The 27647-nt window shown below is 39.6% G+C and overlaps 1 protein-coding gene across 1 annotated transcript; it reads left to right on the forward strand.

Moving 5' to 3' along the window:
- Positions 1-27593, forward strand: sardh (sarcosine dehydrogenase). Its single transcript, XM_077622110.1, has 22 exons — positions 1-145; positions 1757-1935; positions 2490-2626; positions 3375-3553; positions 3772-3951; positions 4735-4858; positions 5030-5130; positions 6601-6705; positions 7919-8048; positions 8418-8504; positions 10161-10251; positions 10980-11121; positions 14257-14340; positions 15330-15443; positions 15578-15716; positions 18561-18674; positions 18958-19105; positions 21255-21348; positions 24148-24310; positions 25182-25350; positions 25527-25662; positions 26397-27593. The coding sequence occupies exons 2-22, from the start codon at positions 1763-1765 to the stop codon at positions 26523-26525; spliced, it is 2739 nt and encodes a 912-aa protein (XP_077478236.1). The 5' UTR covers positions 1-145; positions 1757-1762; the 3' UTR covers positions 26526-27593.
- Positions 27594-27647: the final 54 nt, after the last annotated feature.

Raw genomic sequence — 27647 nt, forward strand, 5'->3', positions numbered from 1 at the left:
GGCGTGGCCAAAGCGCTGTCAGCTCCACGTTGTGTACACATTCTTCTTTCGGCGTCAGCTCAATTGCCGACTAACATCTGTCACCAGGACGCACTTGAACAACTTCCAATCGTCTCCTCACCTGATAACTTCATCTAACATATTGGTGAGTGCGTGCTTCCATGATTGTTTGCAATTTAAAGCCTCCCCGTGCTGGTTTTTGCGTGGGTTTCTACACTCGGCTTTCCACGAGTTACAAACTCCAGTACTTTTCTATATAATCATTAATCATGCATGCTTTCGAGCGTTTGACCAGGAACTTTATTTTGCAGATGATTCCTATGATCATGCTTAAATCAGAGTTTAAACCTGCTCGGCCCGATTGTGTGATTACAACTAGGTTATATTACATTTTTTTATATGCGTCTTCTAATATGAAACGTGAAATCCTTATAAATCTCTATTCAAATGGTCCATATTTTTGCAATATCTCATTCGAGGACGCTAACATTGTTTGTTTATTATTGTATTAATTTATTGTGTGTTTGTTTCCTGAAACGCCACAAGATGATGCTAAAGACAGTAAGTATGAAAATGGATATGTAGATCTTTGACCGGGAGACAAACTGTATGTTGCTAAATTTAACCTGAGTTAAATTGTGAAACAAGTTATGTCAGATTCTAAATTGAATGACGTGCATTAAGAGCATTTATTTGGGGTATTTAGGGTGGTGAATGCAGAAATAATCATGTATTTTGTATTTTTTTTTGTAACTTTTTGCAGCGGTCTCTCCCAGTAATCTATGGGCATTTGCCAAGAGACTTTATGGACTACTTTTTATTTATTTATTTATTTTTTTACGATTAAATAAGGTCAAAAATGTATTTAATTATTGATATTTATGATTGACTGCTAAGCACTTTAGGATTGGAGGAAGATGACAAGAGGCTGGGGTTTGATTGACATGCAGGAGGTTAATATTATATGATGTGTTAAAAATGTGTAGGACTATCCATGAATGTGGCTTTACATTTTATTTTGCTGCTAAATTCACTTTGTCTAAACGTTATTAAGCCATTTTTTAGATTCCTTTCAAATGCATGCTTGTTTACTTTGTGTTCATTTGCCATGTGTTTGTTAATGTGTTTCTTTGTGTGTTCTGTCCGCGTGTTTGTATGAGTCTAACCCGATTTGACTTTTTTGGCTTGCCTCCCTTGTGTGACCCAGGTGTCTGTGATTGTCTCGTTAACCATCCCCCATCTGTGTATTCAAACCCCGTGTTTTTGTGCGTCCGTATGGGAGTATTTTGAGTTGAAATGAATGGAAGGCTTTTATTGTCATTATACAAGAATAATGAGATTTGAAGCCACATAGTGCACAAATAACAACAAACAGACAAATAAATAAATAATTAATAAATAAGTAGTCCAAGTGAGATCAGCAGAGTGGCGAATCATAACACATTTGGGACTTTTAATGTATATTAATTATCCCAATATGCCCCAAAAAGTAAAATTCGCCAGTGTTCTTATATCCAGTATTGATTCACATAACTTGGCCAAGAGAGTGAAAATCTTGTTCTCTGGATCCTGGTTTATAGAGTTTTAGACAAGTTGAAACCCGTTCACCCTGGTCCAGTTTTAATTGTCTCGTCACCAAGCAAAACCGTATTTTTTACAGGCATGGAAAATGTGAATGATTGTTGCCGTCGTGTAGAGACGACGGCTTAAATATTCATTTTGAAGAAGCTAAAGGATTTGTTGACTCTCTCCATAGGGGCCCATGGCTTTCCTGGCGGGTGCGTTTCAGCGATTGGTAGGGAGAGCACGCCTCCCCGTCTCCGCTGGTTGTCGGACCTACAGCTCGGAGCCCACCAAAGAGAAGAACGTTCCCTACGAGAAGACACTCAAACAGGATGAAACCTCCACATCTGGGCCTACTAAACCTTTACCCAGGTAGTATGATGAGTTTTAGACATTCAGGGGATGGGTGACCAATCACTATAATATTCAACAGTACTTTTGAGGAAGAAACATGACATACCAGATTTATTTTTGTTTAAAAAATAATAATAATAATAATAATAAATAAATAAAAATCCTTTGACAACTTAAGTCGTGTTTGGCTTGTTGTGATGTCCCAAGATTTACAAAATCCAGGTTTTGGTGGTCCTCAAGGGTGGGGGTATTTTTTTTTGTTCAATTGATCCTTTGACCAATGAGATTTCTGCAGAAAACAAGAAGCACCTGACGACAATCCACTGATTGCACTTGCGACATTCCAGAGTTGTAGAAAGGTTTCCTCTTTTAGAGGTTGGAACCAAAGCCCCAACCCCCGTTTGTGGAATAGTTTGCCCACTATTCTGTGTTTGTGGAATAGTTTATCACACCCCGATTTAAGATAAAAACTCTTTAGTGTTCAAATCGTTTTTCCAGGCATTATTAAAAACATGAGGAGACGATCGGTGTCATTTTATGACAATGTTTTGTCCTTTGACATCCTGGTTTAGGTCAGCAGATGTGGTGGTGATCGGGGGTGGCAGTCTGGGTTGTCAGACCCTCTACCACTTGGCTAAAATGGGTATGACAAATGTGGTTCTGCTGGAGAGGGATCGACTGACGGCTGGAACCACCTGGCACACAGCAGGTAAAAAAATAAGTTTTCAACATTGATTTAAAGTTTCACTACAAAGTGCACAAATGACAACAACAAACAGACAAATATATAATCAATACATAATAACAATAAAAAAGTAGTCACAAGGAAGTGCACAAATAATAACAAACAAATGAACAGATAAATAATCAATAAATAATCATAATAAATAAATAGTCAATAAATAAAGGGCCCCAAAAAAGTAAAAAATAAAGTAGACATATGGTGAATGTAATAATAATACTTATTATTATTATCCAATTATTAATCAATAAATATTAACAATAAATAATCAATAAAAAGTAGTCACAAGGAAGTGCACAAATATCAATAACAAACAAATGAACAGATAAATAATCATAATAAATAAATAGTCAATAAATAAATGGCCCAAAAAAAGTAAAAAATAAAGTAGACATATGGTGAATGTCAGAAAATTTCCAAGGTGGGTGTGACTAATGATACACTGTATATCCAAATGATATTTTCTATAGAAGGTAAGAAATCCAACATAAGGAATCCAACTCATTCATGTTCCAGTTCTTCTGCAACCTAAATGAGGACAAGTTAGATCAAAAATGGATAGAAACTGAAACTACAAATATTAAGAACTTCACAGTTAGAATGTAACTAAAATAGCGTTCATAATACAAAGTCATTTGTTACAGTTGCACATTAGTCATTTCATTAGTCATTAGTCATATGTTTCGTCCGCTGACGCGTGTGCTGCATCTTGCAGGCCTCCTGTGGCAGCTCCGCCCAAGTGATGTGGAGGTGGAGCTCCTGGCCCACACGCGCAACGTGATCAGCAAAGACCTGGAGGAAGAAACGGGCCTCCACACGGGCTGGATCCAGAACGGAGGACTCTTCATCGCCTCCAACAAGCAGCGGCTGGACGAATACAAGCGCCTCATGTCGGTGAGAAGTCAGAAAACAGAGATTCAACTACACACACAAGCTTTTTTTTTTTTTTTTAAATATTCCAAATAGTTCGATTTTTCTTTGAATGCTACATTAACTATAGAATCATTTCTATTGTGGCTCTTCTAGCATATATTTAATGACATTTTGGCAAAGGTCCTCTTTGAATGTGCAAATGATAAGCCATGAAACAATATTGCCTCTTTTTGGTCTAGCTGGGTAAAGTTTACGGTATCGAGTCCTACGTGCTGTCACCTGCTGAGACCAAAGACCTGTACCCTCTCATGAACGTGGACGACCTTTACGGGACACTTTACGTGCCCAAAGATGGCACCATGGACCCCGCGGGCACCTGCACTACCCTGAGTAGAGCTGCTTCTGCAAGGGGAGCCATGGTAACATTTACTTACTAATAAAATGTTTAATTTTTTTTTTTTTTTAAATCAACACACCTAACTTCATTTGAAATTGTTCTTAAGTCATTGTAATAATTCATAAAATACACTCGTCTTGGAATAGTGGACTTGCTTAACAAGACAGAAAATAATTCAATCTAAAAATAGTGTATTCTGCGAATATTTAGAAAAAATTCCCAATACAAACTAAATGTACTTTTTGTTCCTGAATGAATTTTGATTGCCATTTTTGGTTTTTATATATAATGATAGTACACTGGGGTGTCAGACTCGGGTTGGTTTGCGGGCCGCTTTAACGTCAACTTGATTTCATGTGGGCCGCACCATTTTAGATATAATATTTAGATTTTTTTTAATCAATGGATTAAAAGAACTGGATTAAAAGCCCTGAATATTCAGTTTTTTTCTATATCTAAAACTATGTTTATTTTAGTTTTTTAAAATATATTTTTAGATTTTACAAAATGATTTTTGAACTAAAAACACAGAAAAATTGATTTTTTTTTTACAATTATTGATTTAAAGGGGGAAAATCATGAAATGTAATATACATCTATACTCTTCATTTTAATTTGATCTTAAAACAGAAAGTCGGCACTCATGATTTACTTTCCCGGGCCGCATAAAATGATGCAGCGGACCAGATTTGGCCCCCGGGCCGCCACTTTTACACGTGTGCTATTGTGTTGTTTACAGCACAAAAGGGGGTTGTAGTGAGTCATCTGGGATTTATTTTTTTCTAACTGTACCTTTCTGAACCAGGTGATTGAAAACTGCCCGGTGACCGGGATCAAAGTGCAAGCAGATGATTTTGGGGTGAAGAGGGTCAAGGCAGTGGAGACCCCCCACGGCACCATTGAGACGCCGTGTGTGGTGAATTGTGCAGGTCTACATTTTGTGGTTGTATTTCTTTTGATTTCTGTTGAAGCCTAAAGCAAGCAATCCCTTGACTTGGTACCGGAAAATTCCGATTTGACGCATAGGAAACCTGTTTTTTTTTTAGAATTGAAGGTGACATTGCCAATAACATAGTTTTTTTTTAATGCTTCCGGAAAAGGAGTGTGGGCTACAAAACTGGGGCAAATGGCTGGCGTGAAAGTGCCCCTCGTTGCCATGCACCACGCCTACGTGGTAACGGAGAGGATCCAAGGAATTCAGGTCAGTTCTTTGTCAATCATGGACAATTTTTTACCTCTGTCAATACGCCATTTTTCTCTATAATCATAAGCGTCATCTTCTGGTTATTTCAAATCACTTTTTAAATCAGCCAAGACACTGTACAAGAAATGCAAATTAATCTAGACTAAGGGTGTCAGACTCGGGTTGGTTCGCGGGCCGCTTTAACGTCAACTTGATTTCACGTGGGCCGGACCATTTTAGATATAATATTTAGATTTTTTTTCTTATAAATGGATTAAAAGAACTGGATTAAAAGCCCTGAATATTCAGTTTTTTATAGATCTAAAACAATGTTTATTTTAGCTTTTTAAATATATTTTTAGATTTTACAAAATGATTTTTGAACTAAAAACAAAAAAATTGATTAAAAAATGACAATTATTGATTTAAAAGGGGGAAATCAGGAAATTTAATATACATCTATACTCCATTTTAATTTGATCCTATTACAGAAAGTCGGCACTCATGATTTACTTTCCCGGGCCACACAAAATAATGTGGTGGGCCAGATTTGGCCCCCGGGCCACCACTTTGACACCAGTGATCTACACCAAAGCACAGCTGAAAAAGGAGCAAAGTCATGGAACAGAACACAAACTAACTAAAATGTAGAAATCTACTATAACCTACACGAAAGTAATATTTAACCTTCATTTAAACTGCATCCTTAATCAAAGAAGTACCCAGAAATCATGAAAAAAAAAATGTACACAATTACACAATTTGCTGACGTTGAGCCTTGTGAAAATTAATGATACCACCAGAGGACACTGTGACCATAGATTTCTCCAACATGAAAAGACCACAGATGGCTCAGTGTGTCTTTTTTGTGTAAATATCCCAATTGTAAGACATGGCACAACTTAACTCAGGCATCATGCGCATCCAAATAGTGAGTACGCATATGTTTAACAGTGCTCATCCGCTTGTGAACCATTTTTCATTTTGGAATATTCGCTTATGTCGCTTGAAGGAATTCGAGCAGCATCACGGCGACACGACACGCTACTCCCAAATGTAGAAAGTCACAATAAACGGCTGTATTTGGTTCATGGCCACACGGGGTGACTCAACCAGTTGAATTATTTGCCCCTTTACATTCATTATTTATCACTGGCATAGTAAATGTTTTCCCCTTGACTTTATAGTTTGACTCACAGCACGTTTTATTCCCGATTGTATTATTCGTTGTAAATGATGTTCACGTCTCAAGGGAAATGATTCATGCAGCGTTTTTCGCGGACTTTAACAGCGAGTGTCTAGCGTGCTATTGATTCTTTGTGCCCACATTTCACCTCTTGATGTTGCCATAACGACGCGAGGGTGCTGGAGCCTATCCCAGCCAACTGTGGGTACCCTGAGTTGGTTGCCGGCCAATCGCGGGATAGGCGTAGTCATCGTTTTTTTATCCACGTAACGAGTCGGGATGTATTTATGTCATCTGTGCAGAATATGCCGAATGTGAGGGACCATGATGCATCAGTGTACCTGCGTCTCCAAGGGGACGCCCTCTCCGTGGGGGGTTACGAACAGAATCCTGTCTTCTGGGATGAGGTAAACTGTCCTTCAGTAGATGTTCATAGTGGAACTTGAACCCATCACCTTGGAATTGAATTGAATGCTTTTATTGTCATTATACAAGTATAATGAGATTTAAAGCTTGATGAGCTTTGCATTTTTGGAGCTCTGATAAAATATACTGTGGCGTAGCAACAGTTTACATAAGTCAGGGTTTCCTCATTAAGTTAGATTTTGAAGACCTACTGAAATTCACTTGCAGTGCGTACTCTTTTCTGAAAAATGCAAGTCATTCATGAATAACTTTGCAGTCCTACCTAAAGGTTAACACTTTCAGTTATTCTCTAGGTTGTTACAAGTATTATATTAATTAAGAATGCCACCTAGCGCAAGGGTGTCAGACTCGGGTTGGGCCGCTTTAACGTCAACTTGATTTCATGTGGGCCGGACCATTTTAGATATAATATTTAGATTTGTTTTTAATAAATGGATTAAATGAACTGCATTAAAGGGCCTGAATATTCAGTTTTTTATAGATTTAAAACAATGTTTATTTTAGCTTTTTTTATATTTTTACATTTTACAAAATGATTTTTGAACTAAAAACAGAAAAAATGGATTAAAAAATGACAAGTATTGATTTAAAAGGGGGAAAATCAGGAAATTTAATATACATCTATACTCCATTTTAATTTGATCCTAAAACAGAAAGTCGGCACTCATCATTTACTTTCTCGGGCCTCATTCATTCCTCATTCATTGACTTTGTTTTTTTGTTTTTCTGAGCCTGGCTGTGCGCAGACATGATTCATTTCTGATGAAGTCCCTTCTCGATCTTTTCTCCTTGCTCGCCCTCTGATCGCTTTGGAGGAGAAATCGGAGACGAGAATTAGTTGAAAACAGAGTGAGCTCGAGGGGGGGGAATGGTTTGGAGTAAGAAGGATTGATGTCTTGGGAATGCGGAGGGACAAAAGCAATCTTCACTTGAGTGCCGTGTAATAACGCCAAACTCCTCGGTGACATCCAAGTATTGTTAGCTCCCTTTGCATATTTAAACTTTAGATTAGATAACTCTATTCATCCCGTATTCGGGAAATTTCACTTAAAATCAGAACTCATTTGACGCCATTTTGGAGGTGATAAACTACTGGTTGAAGTGAGTTTCAGAGCTTCATCTTGCAGTAAGAGGCATTTCTGCATGGGTTTTTATAAGGGAATTTTCAGTTTGTACATGATTGTTTGTTTGCAGGTGTCCGATAAATTTGCCTTCAGCCTGTTTGACTTGGACTGGGATGTATTTATGCAACATATTGAGGGGGCCATCAACAGAGTTCCTGTTCTGGAGCAGACTGGTATTAAATCCACTGTCTGTGGACCAGGTACACACACACATAAAATTATTTTTTTCTTGCAAACATAATTTGTATATACAAATATACTTTTGAAAGGGTTTCATCCCGGACATTCATTCATTCTTGATAGCAAAGAAATAGAATTGGAAAAATGAAAAATATCGTAAAATGTAGTAACAAATGGATTCTAATGTCGTTTGGCTCTATTTAAGCACAACAGTATTTTTGGCAGCAATTTTAAACTCAATGACTGATGAAACTTTGTGACAATACTGCGCAATATTAATCACCAATGAAAGACTATTTGGAATGTTTTACCTCTCAGTTTTGTTTTCTTATAATATGTTTGATACATTCATTTTTTTGGGGACATTAAGAGGGTGTTTTTGTCTTCAGAATCTTTCACAGCAGACCATAAGCCGCTAATGGGAGAAGCTCCAGAGGTCCGAGGATTTTTCTTGGGGTGTGGCTTCAACAGTGCAGGTAAGTGATAGAATAGCTCATTATATATTCATAATTATTATGTTTTGTAACAAAGCTAAATTAATACTAGAGAGAATGCCTTTTTTGGTGGACGTGACTCAAAAAATGAGGAAATCAGATCCGTAATTTTATCAAATAGAGGACTGGAATGGTTATGAAATGTTTAAAACCCCCCTCCCCACCCCGTCCCCCCCTTCTGCCGTCTCATCTCTTATCGCGCAAAACACATTCACGTCACACAGCGGCTTACTTGGCTCAGTGTTTGGATAAGGGAGAAACCACGGGGCTAAAGTTCTTCGCTGGCGTCAAGTGCTTACTTTGGCTAATTGTAGATGTTGCCGGGCAACGTTGAATTACCTGCGCCGTGTCACGACGCTATGGCTCGGAACTCTGATGCGTGTCCGTATATTGTGACGATTACGGCCGTGTAATTGCTTTTCACGAGGGTAATAATGAGCGCCTTCCCGTTGAGGCAGGACACGGCGAAGCTTTTAAAACTGAAAGCCGCCCGAGCGTAATTACGCTGAGTGCCGCGGCGCTCTTGAACGGATGATATTCAGGGTACGGCAAATGGAGGTGTGAGGTTAAATCGAGACCTACGCTCTGCTTTCTGTTACTAATGCATTTAGAATTAAGTTACGTTAAACGAGATTGTTTTTTTTTTTGTTTAGGTCATTCAAAATGGTTGCGACAAAAAAGCATTGGAAGGGCTCGAATAAATGGAAATTTTACTATAGGGGATTTTTCCACAGATTTGTGATTGGGTTTTCTTTTGTTCAAAATACCAGAAATAGGTTCTATTGATTTTGAATTGAATTGAATTGAAGTTTTTGGCCTATTGTCGTATAAAGACACTTTCTGGGAGTTGGTGGAGGAACAGATAGAGAAACTGCAGGATGCCGTGGTTTGCGTATGGCGAGCTAACGTTAATAGAGCAGGATGCAATGGGCGTAATGCGGGAATTGTGCAAGCGGAGCGTGAATGCAGATGCGTTCAGGGCGCTTATCCGTGGCGACATTTATCAGCGCCACCTCGCTCGACTGCTGGTCCCAGCGTCTTGGGAGAAGTCTATCACCCTCTTCCTCGCTCTCCGTTTCCCATCCATCCACGTTCACCTCCGGCTGGGTCGGAGTGACGGCCGCCGCGGGTTTGTGAGGCGGGGGGGCTGACGGAGGGATAAAAGAAGGATGCAAGGCCGTTCGAGTTGTGTGGCAGCGCACGTACACGCGCGTGTATGCAAATTGCTAAGGGAACCTCGGCAAGGGGGGGTGGCTTTGAGGAAAAAGCTAATTAAGGATGCTGTTTTGGAATGAAGATGGCTGACGGTAATGATTTGGAAGTTTGCGTTTCAGGGTCAGCTTACTTTTGAAATCCTGCACGGTTTATTTTAGGTTAAAAATATATTAAGTATGGGGATTCTTTTGAAACTTAGACCGTAAAATGGTATGTATGTATTTAAAAAATGGTAATTATATAGTAACTCAAATTTCAATGGTAGCTCAGTGTTTTTTTTTTGTCTGTTTAGTCTCATTTTGAGTGGCATACTAAAGCCATGCATGATTGTTTCATGATTTGCTTGTGATCACGATAACGGATGAACCTGTGTATGCATGAATCATTTTTCGTACATGATTGGTTTACTTGCATGTGTGCCAGGCATGATGCTGGGAGGTGGCTGTGGCCGGGAGCTTGCTCACTGGATTATCCACGGCCGCCCCGAGAAAGACATGTACGGCTACGACATCAGGTACATGCAAAACTAAACAAAACAAAACTTGAGAACACAGATGCAAATGAGTAATTTTTGCAGCCAGAGGGGTAATGAGTAAATGGATGAATTTATCCTCTATCCAGGAGAACAAATATACTATGAAAGTACAGTATTGCTGGTTAAAATGAAATTTTGGGTGGATGAAATTCCTTTTCTTTCAGGCCAGTGAATTGAAACAAACACAGAAAGTAGCAAAATAACTCTTAAAACAGGATAAAATACGAATGTATTTTGTCTTTGTTTAAATGAGCGACTATTTTATTGTTAATACTTAATGGTCGCAGTGAGCCTTGCTAACATGAACTTCAAGTTAAAGGTACAACAATTATAATGCCATTATCAAAACAAAATAGTAAGTAAAAATTACAATTAAAAAAAAGAGAGGTGACATACATACAGCTCTAAAAATTTGTACAAATATTACCATATTTTCCGCACTAAGGCACGCCCTCACTGAAATTAACCTTAATTAATTGGGTGGTGGTACTAGGTAGTAGTAGTAGTAGTAGTATTGTGTTATATATCAATGAGAAGGAGCTGTCCTCAAGGGAATTTCATATGATGATTAACCAATATTGATCCATATATAAGGCGCACTATGAGGCGCAAATACTGCAAGTCGGAAAATGGAAAAAAAGCAAGTGTTGTCAATGACGGTGACTTTTGACGAGCGACAGCCGTTTGAGATGCTCTTTCCATTTCAGGCGTTTCCATAACTCGCTGACAGACAACCAACGCTGGATCCGAGAACGCAGCCACGAATCGTACGCAAAGAATTACTCGGTGGTCTTCCCGTTCGACGAACCGCTGGCGAGCAGAAACATGAGGAAGGATCCCTTCCATCAGGTAAAGCGGCGACCCTTATGAGGATAAGTGCAATGGAAAATGAATGAAAAGTATAAAACAAACAAACAAATGCACTCTGTCCATCGATAATTAATTCGGATACTTGGACTTCTTTTTGTCATCTGATTTGAGTTCCAATTTTTCCTCCATCGCTCCCTCCGCCCGTTTTATGCGGTCAAAAAAACAATTGAGGCTGAGGACGCAAAGCAGTTAGCCGTGTCACTCTTCTCTGGCGGCTCCATTTATTAACGCCATCCCGTCCACGGCGACTATAAATGACGCACTTATCTCCAGTCGCACGTCTTTCCACCTCTCCTTACGCTCGACGCAAAATCCTAATGGAGCCTTGCCGCTGTATTTAAAACATTAATGGGCCACTTTGTCTTGGTTCCCCGTTGCTGACTTTATTGAACTGCAAAGCCGTATGACAGGCTCCGTCCTTGGGCAAACAGCTCCCACATTTCCTGCTCAACAAATCGCATTGAAAGGAACATTTGTAAACGTCGGCTGGTTTCTCGGACTATGTTGTACTTCAGCGTAAAAGTAGGGAATGGTTTTTTTTGGACTTGTTGATCGAGGGCTTAAAAAAATAGCCATTTTTGTACGAAAAATCAAACCACCCGTAATTCCGATTTGGTCTTTATTAAAACAATTTATTTATGTATTCAGAGAGAGTTTATGATAATAATACTCTTAAATCAGGTCAAATTTGAGTATTTTTTTTACCTTGGCTGAAACTGAGTTGAGACTGCTAATCTTGTTATACTTTAAATTAGCATTGAGGTAGTGAATACTCATTAATGATAGTCTGTGTATGATATAACTGTTTAAATCAAAATCAACGTGATTATCGCTGACTGTAAATGTCGACATTTACATGGAAGTTCCTTAAATAGAGTCGTTGGAAGCTAATTAATGCCACGCCAATCTTTTTCACTTTAGGAAATTAACATACAATGCTTTAATTTACAGTATTTTATGCCCACTATTACCCGTGTTGATGCCATATTAATTGAATTGAATGCTTTTATTGTCATTACACAAGTATTATGAGATTTAAAGCTTTCACCGCATAGTGCACAAATAACAACTACAAATAGACAAATAGGTCATCAATAAATAATTATAAAATATCATTAATAATTATGAATAAAAAATAATCAGCACAGATTACTGTGTCTGGCGGCCCGGTGTATTGAGTGGTTAGTGCGGGGTCCTGGGTTCAAATCCAGGTCGGTCCCCCTGTGTGGAGTTTGTATGTTCTCCCCGGTCTTGCGTGGGTTTTATTCAGGGACTCCGGATTGCTCCCACATTACAAAAACAGGCATAGTAGGCTGATCGGATACTCTAAATCACGTGTTAAAGTGGGGGCCCGGGGGCCAAATCTGGCCCGCCGCATCATTTTGTGAGGCCCGGGAAAGTAAATCATGAGTGCCGACTTTCTGTTTTAGGATTAAATTAAAATGAAGAGTATAGATGTATATTAAATTTCCTGATTTTCCCCCTTTTAAATCAATAACTGTCATTTTTTAATCCATTTTTTCTGTTTTTAGTTCAAAAATCATTTTGTAAAATCTAAAAATATATTTTAAAAAAGCTAAAATAAACATTGTTTTAGGTCTATTAAAAAAACTGAATATTCATGGCTTTTAATCCAGTTCTTTTAACCCATTTATTTAAAAAAATCTAAATATTATATCTAAAATGGTCACGTGAAATCAAGTTGACGTTAAAGCGGCCCGCGAACCAACCCGAGTCTGACACCCTGGCTCTAAATTGTCCCTTGCTATGAGTATGATTGGTTGTTTGTCTCATTGTGCATTTTGATTGGCCGCCCATGCTTTACTGGTCTTTTGGTAACATATTTCTCAATCCCAAATTACGGCGCTAGTTTTCTCCGCCAAGAGGCAATTTTGCAACTTTCCCGCGATACGCGGCTTTTGAGAGGCTCACCTCCAAGCCCGTTTAAGGCCAATGCAAATCACTTAGAAAGGACCATCACCTAGCAACTGCCTTCCTCCACTCCGAGAGCATTGTGGTACACAGAGGGAAAAATAAAAATCTATTATTTTCTAATCAAGTCGTATGAGAGAGAGAGAGCGAGACTCGGAGGTGTTGCCTTGTCACTTTACGTTTAATTAGACGGAGCGTTTTTTAAGAGGCAAAGGAGGCCACAAAGTGGGGCCGCTCACACGTTTGCTGGGCAGAACAGAAGGTAAATATAGCAAAAGTGTGGGAAGGTTTGGCAGGAGACGACTAGAGCGCCATAGCTACACTAGCAACTGTGGGCGACTGTCGGTTCCAACGAGGAAGAGGATGGCGAGAAGAAGCTCGTTCCAAAGCGTGACGTCGTTTCAGGAATCCGCAGACATACATATATTTTTTTCGCTTTTTATGTGATCTTTAGCAGGATGAAATCCGGCAATTGGGGCAAAAGGTCTCGTTTATGTGCTTCCTATTTATGGGACAGATGCTGTTTTTTATTCCAATTTTTATATCATATGCATATGTGGATTTTGTGGCGCATCGATATTTTTTTAGCAGCTTGGTACAGTTGTAAAGCATTTTTTTACAATGAGACGGGCAAGGAGTTTTAGTATAGTATTGGGAAGTTTTCATTTTGCAGTGAGCAAGCTTTTTGACCAAATCTAGGCATATGGAGAACACGTTACACTCCATGTTGATATTTTCTGCTGAAAAAAAATACTATTGTTTGACTGGTTGAATGACTGGAAATTCTTATTGGCTCGTTAAACATAAAGCTTCTTATTTTCTTAATGGAAAAAAAACAAATAATTGCACAAAACCTCTGGCAAACGACTTTCTTTACTTTGACCTGAGGCAGTATAGACGACAACATTGAAATGTTTACATTGAGCATTGACTTGTGTTCTAACTTTTCATGAACAAATATATTTTTTAATTCAAATACGTAATCATAACGTCAAGACTTTTCATGCCAAGTCCTCTGGTCTCAACATTTTTCAGAAATTAAGATAAAGTAGTACTATTTGTGACATAAAGCAGCATTGACTGTTCCTGAAAACGTTACTGTGGTGAATTCCGAATTGAGCGTCCAAACTAAGCACCTTTCCTTTGGAGAGTTGACATCCGACTGCTTTCTTTGGTTTGGAGGTGCTGACAGAACGAGGCTGCGTATTCCAGGAGCGACATGGCTGGGAGAGACCAGGCTGGTTCACCAAGGATGGACAAGCTCCCGTGAGAACTCACACTCTGACACGGAGCTGTCCAACTCACTTTGCTAGATCTCATGTGGGCCACCTAGATTTCCCGTGGGCCCAAAAAGTGAACTTAATTGCTCCCTATGACACCACCAGACGTCCAATCCACTTTAACTGGGAGGAGTGGGTTAACAGTACATACCACCGCTACCAAGCCCAATTTTTAATGACGTACATGATTTAAAAAGTATTTCACATTGAATAGGACAAACCACTATTTACAATCTAAATTTAAAAACAAAAACACATGTTGCATACATTTTAACCACAAGTGAGGCCTCGTGTATAGATATTTTAGATAAAATGTTCAATCCCAGGTTGGGACATTCCTGTTCGGAGTTTGCATGTTCTCCCCAGGCTTGTGTGGGTTTTCTCTGGGTACTCCCGGTTCCTCCCTCAACCCCAAAAACATGCACGACAGGCTAGTTGAACACTCTAAATCACATGTTTCAAAGTGGCGGCCCGGGGGCCAAATCTGGCCCGCTGCATCATTTTGTGTGGCCCGGGAAAGTAAATCATGAGTGGCGACTTTCTGTTTTAGGATCAAATTAAAATGAATAGAATAGATGTATATTAAATTTCCTGATTTTCCCCCTTTTAAATCAATCATTGTCATTTTTTAATCCATTTTTTCTGTGTTTTTAGTTCAAAAATCATTTTGTAAAGTCTAAAAATATATTTAAAAAAGCTAAAATAAACATTGTTTTAGATCTATAAAAAACTGAATATTCAAGGCTTTTAATCCATTTCTTCTAATCGATTTATAAATAAAATCTAAATATTATATCTAAAATGGTCCGGCCCACGTGAAATCAAGTTGACGTTAAAGCGGCTCACGAACCAACCCGAATCTGACACCCTTGCTCTAAATTGTCACTAGCTACTGATAGCTTGTCTATTTCTTGACGTTACAGATCATGAACTCATGAACGAATTTTCACCCGCGTTTATTATTTGCGGTTAAAGGTTAAAGACTACGACTACTACGGCGCCTATGACACCTGCCGGAATCAGGACTACAAATACAACCAGCTCCTTGGCAAAGAATACACCTTCGACTTCCCGCCCCATCACGACGTGGTAAGCGCCAACTGCCCGCATGACGTTGTGACGCCATGACGCCACGACGTCATGACGTCACGACGCCACCTGTCCAGGTGAACCATTTGCTTTTAATTCCCGCCTACTCCCTTTCCGTTCCCTTTTTTTCGCAGATAAAAAGCGAATGCCTGTCATGCCGGCACGGTGTTGCCGTGTTTGACATGTCCTACTTTGGAAAATTCTATCTCACCGGGCCAGACGCCAAGAAGGCTGCCGATTGGCTGTTTACCGCCGATGTCAACAAGAAGCCAGGTCAGTGTGACTGTCGTGAAAGCGAAAATAAATAAAAATAAGTGGGATATGCAGTCAGATGATTGACAGTTTGTCGAATGAGACGAGGCGATGACGTAGGTATCGCCTCCAATTATACGTTTGGAGCGCGTAGAGTTGTGAAACGAAGCATTTTTGCTTTATCACTTTGACTGAGCGAGGTCGAGTTCCTCTGGGCTGACGGCGAAATAGAAGACTGGGATGGCAGCCAATGGTTTGATCCAAGCTTTGTGTAGGATTTCTCATTTTTTGGCAAGTCGGTACGGTACGTACCTTCCCCACGGCCAAAAGGGACAGAGCTGTAAAGTGGTGCATTAATTTCAGTGAAATTAAATTAGAATTACTACTTGTTAGAAGCAGAAAAAGACACGCACTCTCGATGTTATGGAAGGAACAAACCTGGAGGGATGTTTAGTGTAAAGTCTGAATTTAGCTGGACGGTTGATTCATAAATTGTGTTTTGGTGACAGCAATTTGGATTTGGTCAGTTGATGCCATGTATTTTTATGGTACTCGGATGTTTGGTCGCCTGGAAGGTTATTGATAATTACTATTAAAAATTGTTGCTCGAATTCCCTAAATACAAAGTGCGAGTTATTAATTTAGTCATACTTAATGTCCTATTAATTATTAGGCTAAAGAAAAGCTCAGTTGAAAATGTATAAAAATACGTGACCGGACTTTTGGTCGCCGGACGTTTGGTCGCCGGACGTTTGGTCGCCGGACGTTTGGTCGCCGGACGTTTGGTCGCCGGACGTTTGGTCGCCGGACGTTTGGTCGCCGGACGTTTGGTCGCCGGACGTTTGGTCGCCGGACGTTTGGTCGCCGGACGTTTGGTCGCCGGACGTTTGGTCCCCGGACGTTTGGTCACCAGTTGTTTGGGTCCGGGCGACCAAACGTCCGGCGACCAAACGTCCGGCGATTAAACGTCTGGCGACCAAAAGTCCGGCGACCAAACGTCCGGTCACGTATTTTTATACATTTTCAACTGAAAATACTTCTTATAAAGGGACACTTGTAGATGCAATTAGCAAGTGAAATCAAGAAAATGGAGTGGATCCTTGTACTGAATTGGGGAGATATATTCCAAATTTAATTTGGGTGACTAAAAATGTTTGTATTTCGTATAAGTTTGGGCCATTTTTGGAGCGGTTTCCTTTTCATCCAGTTCCATCTACCCCAATTTATTTAAGCTCCTTTCCCATTTCTTAGCCAACTTTATAATTTGAGTTGCTTTAATCCCATTAGTAGGAGAGTTTTAATAAGCTTTTTACTTTGGGTTTGGATCATTCACTGTATTATAATACGTATTCATTCTTACATAAGTTGACCTCAAATATAAAACTCAGGCTATTGTTTACTTAGACCGAAAAAGCGAAATCTGCGAATCATTTATGTTTTGTTGTTCTTTTTCTTTTAAAAAAATCTGACTCAAGTAAAAAAAATAAACACACAGTGATCATGACGGGATTTTTTTTCCTCGTCATTATGGCCCAGTTTCTTACCGGCCCCCCTTTCGCTATAATGAGCACTCGACCCTTAAAATGGCTCATTATTATTACTCACTTCTTCATGCATTCTTCGTTTAAGAAAACAAAATCGTTAAACTTTAGTCACTTCATTTGGAATGTGCATCAATCTTTTTATGACTACTTATTTATGGGTGCACTTTATAGTGAAGCTTTAAATCTCATTAAACTTGTATAACGACAATAAAGGCATTGAATTCAATTTAAAAAATGCTATTTTAAAACGTATCCATCAAAGCTAACTTTAAGCATTCATGCGCATGTTTCCCGTCAATCATTTCCCGCAGTGCGTGATGGCTGAAGGACGGTCCGGTTTAACATGTCCTTTGGCCAACTCCGTGATGGGCACGTTATCATTTCACGTCGCTTGAAATTAAACGTGGATGTCATGTGACGCGACGGCGCCGGCGGTCCCACGCTGACTATTTGGGCCACTGACGCGCCCGTCTGACATTTCCGTTTGAACGGGAATTTCAGCCGTGGCAGCTTTGGAACAAAAGGGATTTACAACGTGTTAGGCGGGTACATTTTTTGACAATCTGACAAGCACTGCAGCCCGGGAATCGCACACACACGGTTGTCAAACACGAATAAGAAATCACCGTATGCGTGTTGACTGTCAAAAAATGAAAGATACGTTGAGCTGCTTTCATATTTGAAAACACATCCAAAAAACTGGGAAAAAAATACTATACTGGAATATTTTGGGGGGTGGAATGGGCGAATTAGCTGATTTCATACCTGGCAACCTCGGACAATTGCTCCCCTAATTAATGATTACAATTCCCCTTATTAAGCGATTAAAAAAATATATTTACTCACATAGGGCGCAATTAAAAGTCCAAAATTTTCTCCAAAGTGGATGGGGTGCCCAATCAGTATGCGCTAAATTCAAGATTCTGTAGATGTCACTTTATGACGCTGATAGCTTGACTGTCTGGGTACATTGCTTGCTGACGCGCTATATTTATTTTAGTGAAAAGGCGGACCTGTGCGCATATTATGCTTAAAGCATGACAATATTAGCAGTCAACGATGCCATTTTCGTCTGCTACCAGTGACCCAGACGACCCGGATCAGAGCCCGAATGGGTAAAACGAAATAGGTTTTACAAAAAATGTACTTTTAAAAACAACCTGTAAAAAGTTTTTATAAGGCATACACAATTTGAAATGATCAAAAATAGGATAAAATACCGGAAAACCATCAATTGATAGGTATGACATTTGTGCATAATCCCCAACATGTGGATTTCAACCTGGGATGAATCCTGTTTATTGTAGTTTATTTCTTTTAGGTTCGACTGTGTACACCTGCATGTTAAATAAGAGCGGGGGGACGGAAGCCGACCTGACGGTTAGCAGACTTGAGCCCGGAGCTGCCAACCTGCCGCTGGCGCCCGAGTCCGACGGTGAGTCACCGCGTCAATTTCGTGTGCCGATAAAAAAAAGAAATCTCATCTGTTTCTTTTCTCGTTTCTGTCATCTTTTCCCATAATTTTCCATCAACGTCAGGATTGTTTTATTTGTCCGTCAGCTGTCACGCACGTCAATCGTCGCCCACCTTTGGAAAATTGGCAAGACAGTTAAATTACAGGTTTTATGTTGTCGCACCTGCGTCTAATTTCTTTTCAGGAGTGACAGACATTTCTGCTGGAAAAATGTATTTTTAGCAAGGGATTGTTTTTATTTCAGGTGATGCATACTACCTGGCCATCGGGGGGGGTGTTGCCGAGCACAACTGGAATCACATTCGAACAGTTCTTCAGGATCAAGGCTTCCGCTGCCAGCTGACCGACCAATCGGAGGACATGGGCATGATTAGCATCCAGGGGCCTAAAAGGTAAGGGATGGGGGCACAAATAGACCGATCGTAATCATCCTTTTATATTATTTTCATATTTATACTCTTTAGTCTTGCCTTCCAAGTACAAATATCTCCATTTTTTTGGCCTCATAATTAGAATTTTCCCAACCTTTTGATAAATGAGCTGTCTTAAATATATGTTTTGCTGTTTGTGTGTGTGTACATGTGTTGTATTTTTATTAGAGATTCACACAACTAATAGAATGTCAATTATTAATGGGTATTATTGAGAGGGGATGGCCGGTCTGACCCTATTCCGTGCACTAATTAAGGTATCTTTTAAGTCTAGAAGGATAAGAATTTTAAGTTTTCTCAATTATTGTGCTTGTTTTTTTTATTGCAATTATAAGTGCTGATAATAATGTTTAATAAAAATCCGGGCGGTGGATTGAGTGGTTAGCGCGTTGGGCTCGCAGCTCTGGGGTCCTGGGTTCAAATACAGGTTGGTCCACCTGTGTGGAGTTTGTATGTTCTCCCTGGGCTTGCGTGGGTTTTCTCCGGGTACTCTGGTTTCCTTCCACGTTCCAAAAACAGGCATGCTAGGCTGATTGGATACTCTAAATCACGTGTCAAAGTGGCGGCCTGGGGGCCAAATCTGGCCCGCCGCATCATTTTGTGTGGCCCGGGAAAGTAAATCATGAGTGCTGACTTTCTGTTTTAGGATTAAATTAAATTTAAGAGTATAGATGTATATTAAATTTCCTGATTTTCCCCCTTTTAAATCAATCATTGTCATTTTTTAATCATTTTTTTCCGTGTTTTTAGTTCAAAAATCATTTTGTAAAATCTAAAAATATATAAAAAAGCTAAAATAAACATTGTTTTAAAACTAAATATTCAGGGATGTTAATCCAGTTCTTTTAATTCATTTATATAAAAAAAATCTAAATATATCTAAAATGGTCCGGCCCACGTGAAATCAAGTTGACGTTAAAGCGGTCCGCGAACCAACCCGAGTCTGACACCCCTGCTCTAAATTCTCCCTAGGTATGAGTATGATTGGTTGTTTGTCTCATTGTGCCTTTTGATTGGTCGCCCATCGCTTCAGGGTGTCCCCGCCTCTGTAAATATGTTTGCGAGATAATTCCCTCAATTTCTTTCTCAAATATTCTCGTTTCTGCATGCATACGATAAGCTAAAACCTCTAACAATAATAACCCTCAGCAGCAATGCCATTTATTATTTTAAATAAGCTCAACAGTTTTGCCATTTTACGATTAATCCTACGAAGCAAAGTGTGTCATCGTGGGTCCTGGCGTTGGATGCTGAAAAAGTTACAGATAATTGGCGTGTCTGGGGGAAATTAGCGGTTGCGAAAGCTCCCGAAGAAGCACACGCAACCTTTTCACAGATTTATTTATAGATAATTGCTCTTGATTGTGTGTTCTGGAGTTCAGTGAACAAAGTAACGCTTCGGGGAAGACAGAAGTTGGGACGCTAGGATAAACGCTGTCGTCTTTTGCCAAATCGTACTACAATAACTCTTGCATTCACGACTTCAAATAGAATAAAACCTCACTCGTGGCTTGCTTGCTGCTTCTTTGATTTATTTTTTATAGTCTTCCCTTTAAAAGAGACTCTTCAGTAGCGTATTGTGTTCCTTCGCTGCCCCTTTTAAAGTGTACGTACGTACAAGAAGCAAAGCTTAACATAGTCTTTTTCCTGCTGACTCATTTTTACGTAATATCGATTTAGTGCGTCTGTGTGTGTGTTTGTGGGAGAGGTTATCGTAGGAGAACCTTTTTAGAGTCCATCCAAGAGATGAGCTCTTTTTTTCCTTCAAGTCTTATCACACCAGACTTGGTGTATTATGTCTTAAAAGATTTTCAAGGTGGGGGAGGGGGGTAGATGTCCATGAAGAGATGATTGTCATATTTTATATCGTCTCAATATTCCGTGTCAATTCCTTTAATCTCAGTCCTCTTTAACTAAGTACTTTGCTGGAAAAATTATGTGAGATTCCTCGCTGGCTCAAGGGGAACCTAAAACGGACAATAACGCTCCAGCACCCCCGTTGAGAGAAGAGGAATGGACAAATGAATAATACAGCTGATAAAGAATTATTGTATTCTAATATTTGATGTTTTCTTTTAGTAATGATTCCTTTTATGGTCTTCTGGTGTAGTCGAGAGGTTCTACAAGAGGTTTTGGACACGGACCTCAGCAATGAAGCGTTCCCTTTCTCCACGCACAAAGTCGTCAACGCGGCCGGACATCAGGTGAGAATAAAGGCTCGATTTTAATTAGAAGACGTCAATTACCGTATTTTTTTAGGACTATAAATTGCAGGGATGAGGAAACTGGAGTATGTGTCCATTTTTTTTTATTTGATAAGAAACCAAGAACAAACATACTTTAAAGTAAAAATTATAAAATAGAGGATACAATGGCATTACAGGATTTTGGTGGTTAAAAAAAAAAAAAAAAAAAAAAAAGTCACACTTGAATATTAGTCGCAGGCCAGTCAATTTATGGAAAAAAAGTGTAATTTATAGTCCAGAAAATACGGTAAGTGCTTTCAAAGAAACTAGATCTGAGTGACATGGATTTTAATTTGGGAGAAGAAATCTGTAATGGGCGTCAACCTTGGAGTTCTGGGGTCGATGCCAGGTGGGTCCTCATTCTGTGGAGTTTGCATGGGTTTTCTCTGGGTACTCCGGTTTTCTCCCACATCCCAAAAACATGCATTCAAAATTGCCCTTAGCTATGATTTGATTACATTTGTCTCCTGGTGCCCTGCAATTGGCTCGCCACCGATTCAGGTCTCCGTAGTTAGCTTGGATAGGGTCCAGCACCCCCCGACCCCAAATGAATGAATTAATTAATTAAAACAGTAATAGTTCCAAACTGCTATATGATTTCCAAAAGGTCGATGGAGTTGATCGAAGTTGAAATTTTGTCAATGTTACTCTTCATTTTTTTCTATTTTTTTTATTCTATTTGAGCTGAACCAACACAATCGTTGGCCCGAGCGAACGCGTTGTTCCAACTCACGCGGCGAGCAACACATGCCCCATTCAGCCCACTGTCTTACTTGCTGTCGCCTGAATTATTCAAAGCCTAAGTGACTGCGGACGGCCTCTTTTCTCGCCGCGATTACGCGGGTACGCCAGTGTGTTGCTTGTGCATCAAGTCACCGCTGCTTACTGGTCTTGTCCGGGTGACATTTTAATGGCTGCGCCGCCGCCGCCGCTTAAACAGAAGATTCTCTGCCCTCTGCGCTCAGTTCATTCTCTCTCACCACACGCCACGAATTCTCTTGAGGAACCCGGCGTGTCGGCCAGATTCTAAATCCGCTCGAGATGCGTTTGCGTGTATTCACGTACGCTGGGAGTCGGCAGGTTTGCGAAGGTGCAAGGCAACATGTACATATGGACGCTCAGGGTGAGTCTGGGCTGGCCAGATGGCCCAACTGTCACCGCGCCCACTGGGGAAACCGTCGGAGATATTTCTAGCCGGACTTCATGCTCCTCTTGCTCATTGGCTGGCTCCTTCACGTTCACTCTTCGCCCTTCATCTGTGCTTTGCCTTCCTTATCAAAGCATCACGATGCCATGGAACCCCTAAGGATGAACGCAATCTGATTCAAGATGCTCGGTTTTCGCAGAGATTTCGTTTCTGTTTAAATATGCAGATCCCACTTTAGTTTATAAAATCTTCCAAAACATAGCTCCTCCTCCACTGCAAGATTTTGTACCAAAAAAATCCAAGACCTCAACAATGGCTGGCTCTAGAGGTGACTGTGTAGTTCCCTTCAAAATGTGTGAACTAGAACAATACTATTAAATATGCAGATGCCACTTTAGTTTATAAAATCTTCTATCACATAGCTCCTCCTCCATCGCAAGATTTTGTACCAAAAAATTCCAATACATCAACAAGGGCCGGCTCTAGAGGTGACTGTGTAGTTCCCTTCAAAAAGAATGCAAAATTAGCCAAAGCACCTTCTCTCTTCATACCTGCAACTCAATAGCAATTAACTCCCGTCTCTGAACCTCTTGGCCAATGATAATAAAGCCTGGCTATTAGATTAACAACATTACGATCACAACGCGGTCAAAAACTGCGCTACTTGTATCTGTGTCATCGTTCACCTTCAACCTACACAAGGGATTAAAGATGGAAATTAGCTTACATACCGTGTTTTCACGACTATAAGGCGCACTTCAAAGTCTTAAATTTTCTCCAAAATAGACAGGGCGCCTTATAATCCAGTGTGTTTTATATATGGAAAAAAAATAAAATGTGTCATTCATTGAGGGTGCGCCTTATAATGTGGTGCGCCTTATAGTCGTGAAAATACGGTATTTACATATATGTTCATTAATATGTGCAGTTCCATATTCAATAAACCAAACTCAAAACCTAATGCAAAGCCGTTGACTGTGCTCCATCATTCAAGTGGCTTTTGGGGTCAAATGTACACTTAAATCATGTTCTAGATAAGAGCATAATTTAATATTCTGGGAAAAGAACAACCAGTATTGATCATCTGTTTAGTCCATCATAGTCTGAAACAAATGGAGGTGGAAACGTGCTGGGGGCGATGCATGTACCATTTGTTCTTCGATTTATTATTGTTGTGCCGTTTTGGAATCAATTGGAAATCTTTCATATGGACTTTGCAAATACATTGGACAAAGTTAAAGTCATTTTTTGGGAGATTGTAAAATGAGAACCGTGAACGCAAAGTATGAACCGCCAGTTTTCTAAGGCTCCATTTTTATTCTAATAAAATATGTATTCCTCCTTGAAGACTAAATGTCCTATTCCATACCTTCTCTTCTATTGACATACGTAGCTTTTAAACATCTCCTTAAGGAACCTTTGGACTAATAATTTCAATTGCCTCTCTCAGACAGGTTTATCGCCTTTTGTGTAGGTATTTATTATTCATTATGCTTGGCTTTTTTTGTTTGGTTTGGTTCGTCGCTACGGAAAAGCAAGTCAATGTGGAGTCTGCGTTTTGTTCCACATCTTCTGGAAGACTCTTAGACTCTCGTCTTTCTTCTTTTCAGGTGCGAGCAATGCGTCTATCCTTTGTCGGGGAGCTGGGCTGGGAGCTGCATATTCCCAAAGAGTCCTGCATTCCCGTCTACAACGCCGTCATGGCCGCCGGCGCCAAGCACGGTATCATCAATTCAGGCTACAGGGCCATCGACTCGCTCAGTATAGAGAAAGGTAATTTTTACAGCTGGAGTCTGTTGGGAGGGATCAAATATTTATTCTAGGAAATGCTTAAAACATATTTTAGGAGCATTTTTTTCTTTGTGTATAATTTACCATTTTCATTAAGAACATTGCATTGGAAAATATTTTCAGCATGTGTCATCTTGTCACATATTTCTGGCCCAGTCTCAGAATAAAGAATTTTTCGGACTATAAGTTGCACTAGCCGGGGAAAATATTTGAGTCGCACTGCAGTATAAGTCAGATTTTTGGAGGGCCATTTGCTTATTTTATCATAAATTGAGAAAAAAATAATGTTAAAGTATGGGTTGTAAAATGGAGAACATCGGACTGAATAGGAAAATGTTTTTCCAGAAAACATATATACATGTACCGTATTATCACGACTATATGGCGCATCGCATCGCATTTTAAGCCGCAGTTTCAGTAATGAGTGCTATTTCTGTATTTGACACACACAAAGGACGCACCGTTTTTAAAGACGCAGCCAGGCATGGCAAAACATACACCAGCTTAAACATATGGACACACGCTAAAAACACATTTTTAAAAAGGCAGGGAAGCAAAACTGAGTTTAGTTGTACTTTATTTAGCCATTTTACAATGTATACTCACATCATCATCACCCACAAATCCATCAAAGTCCTCATTCTTTCCGCCCTATCTATTTTGGAGAAAATTTAAGACTTAAGTGCGCCTTATAGTCATGAAATTACGGTATATAAAGTGCATCTTACCAAACGATGAAAAAAAGCGTGACTTATGGTCCAGAAAATTAAGAATTATTTGATGGAACTATGGACGATATATTGGACATTTTGTCAAGTCCCTTATTTCCTAAGAACTCATACCACTTTTTCAGGGTACCGCCACTGGCATGCCGACCTTCGCCCGGATGACACGCCACTGGAGGCGGGGCTAGCCTTTACCTGCAAGCTGAAGAGCGCCATCCCCTTCCAGGGTCGGCATCGACTGGAGAAGCAGAAGGAGGACGGCCTCAGGAGACGCATCGTCTCTTTCACCATCGACGAGTCAGTCAAGCTCGTATGAATAGAAAATGAAGGAAATAACCGCCATATCTTCGCAGTCACATTTTAAATGAGTTATTTTTGAAACATTTCCATTGACAACTCATTCAGACCAACCGGGAAAATGACTGCAGGCCTTTTTTTAGTGTGTTCATGTGTTTATGTTTTTTGCAATGCAGGAAAGTACCCATGTTTGGCCTGGAGGCAATCTTCCGTAACGGCGCCCCCGTCGGTCACCTGCGGCGCTCTGACTACGGCTTCTATATCGACAAGACAATTGGTTACGGATACATTCGCAATCCCGAAGGAGGAGTGGTAATTATTGCTTTCGACGACCACTTATTCCAGACGCAAAGTGGAAAATGACAAGAGTAGTCATTTTCACGAGTACGTTTGAAGTACGATCAAAAGGCTTTTCATCTGTACGTGTTGGGTATTTTTTTTAAAGCAACACAAAACATTGATGCAATCACAATTACATCTGTATTCTGAGTATTTTGACAAGACTGGTCATTTCGAGACACAATTCAATATTAATGCAGGCCAAATTTATTGGGTTAAATTTTCCACATATTCAACTTGAGTCTCAAAAACAGGTTTTTAGTGTGTGTGTGTGTGTGTGTGTGTGTGTGTGTGTGTGTGAGACAAAATATTGTGTATAATCGTGATAATTCCATTACAATATTAAAAGAGTAAATTCTTTTAAAGATGAAATCTAAATATCCATATAAAGCCTTGAAAACTGCACTAATTTCATACGTATTTATATAGTTTGTTTTAACAGGGCACTGAAAACATGATTTAGAAATAAATATGAAGAAAATATATGTCATTTTAACCCAATAATGTAAAAAGAATATTTCCATACTGGGACAAACTGGTTGTCAGGTTTTAGAATTAACCATAGTGGATGTCAATCTTTTTAAATGTTACAGTTGTAATGTTTTGCTTTAAAGTGTATTCATTCCTTAGTTAGCTCATTTGGGCTGTTTTTTTTACTCTGTGGATGTCCGTTTTCACTTCAAAGCTGACATCATCTTCTCCTTCAGGTGAGCGCCGATTTCATCAAAAATGGCGACTTCACCCTGGAGAGGATGGGCGTGACGTACAAGGCCAAGGCCCATCTCCGATCGCCATTTGACCCCGAGAACAAGCGCGTGAAGGGCATCTACGACTGATGCGGACCTCAAATGTTGGCCATCCATGGTCCGTCAAATACCGAACTGTGACTGCCCGGGGATTTGATGGACTTGATATTAATTTATACGGAGAAGAGCTGATATGAAATTCAGATATTTCCAATGGCTGAAGGGTTGGTTTTCCCTTCCTTCAGGTTCATGCATGGTGGTGAGTCATTTCCTCTGATTTACTTTTGCTAATCATTTCAAAATCAATATCGCTTGGTTGCAGAATTGATCGCGGGGAACAAATGAATAGCAGCTAATTGCAGACAATCAGGAGCCATTTCTTTTAATTCAAATTAAGATATTTGCCTTTTTGTATCAAGTAAGTTGCCTTTTTAACATAGTAGCCGCTACGTTTGCAGCTTCTCTGCACACTAGATTCATTCAATTTGCTGTTAAAGTAATCATGTTAGTAGTAGTTAATAAACTAAAATGTATACATTTACCTTCCTGAAATGCAAAAAAAGGGATTTAAACAATGTGATGGTTCAAAACTGTACAAGATCATGCGATTTCTTCATAGGGTAAAGAGCACAAGTGTAGTAAATGTTAAAAAAGAGTATTTTGCACACAGTGTGGTTCACGAATTGGATAAAATAAGCCGTTATTAGATTTAAAAAAAGGTTGTGAAGCAGATAATAGGACAGCTTCTTGCTGTGTATTCTCATTTTGGAGCTTTATGACGAATATCTGTTCAAAGTCAAATGGCAATTTACGTCTAAGGCAGGATACTTTAAATGTCTTCTCTACAGTGTAATATATTCTGGGTCTAACCCTATTTGTGGCTCATCCTATGCGGTCTGACGCCAATACATTCTCCACTTACACGATCCCTGGAGGCCTTTTCTGTCACATCACAAAAGACTGATTTCTATTCTTAGAATCAGGACTTTAAAAAAAAAACATTTTCCCTGCACACTTTGACTTAAGTGACATTGAGGAATAACAGAAAAACTGAAGGACACCTTATGTGAAAGCATCTGTTTTTTGGTGCAGTCTTGATTAATTCGTGTTTACCAAATGAATAAAAAGAAAAAAAGACGCCAGAGACTCAGAATTCAAGGACCTTCTTGTCTCATTGTTTTTTTTAGACATGATTATGGATGTCTAATTATT

Source organism: Stigmatopora argus, chromosome 16, assembly GCF_051989625.1.
Source record: "Stigmatopora argus isolate UIUO_Sarg chromosome 16, RoL_Sarg_1.0, whole genome shotgun sequence".
In the NCBI taxonomy this organism is placed as follows: Eukaryota; Metazoa; Chordata; class Actinopteri; order Syngnathiformes; family Syngnathidae; genus Stigmatopora; species Stigmatopora argus.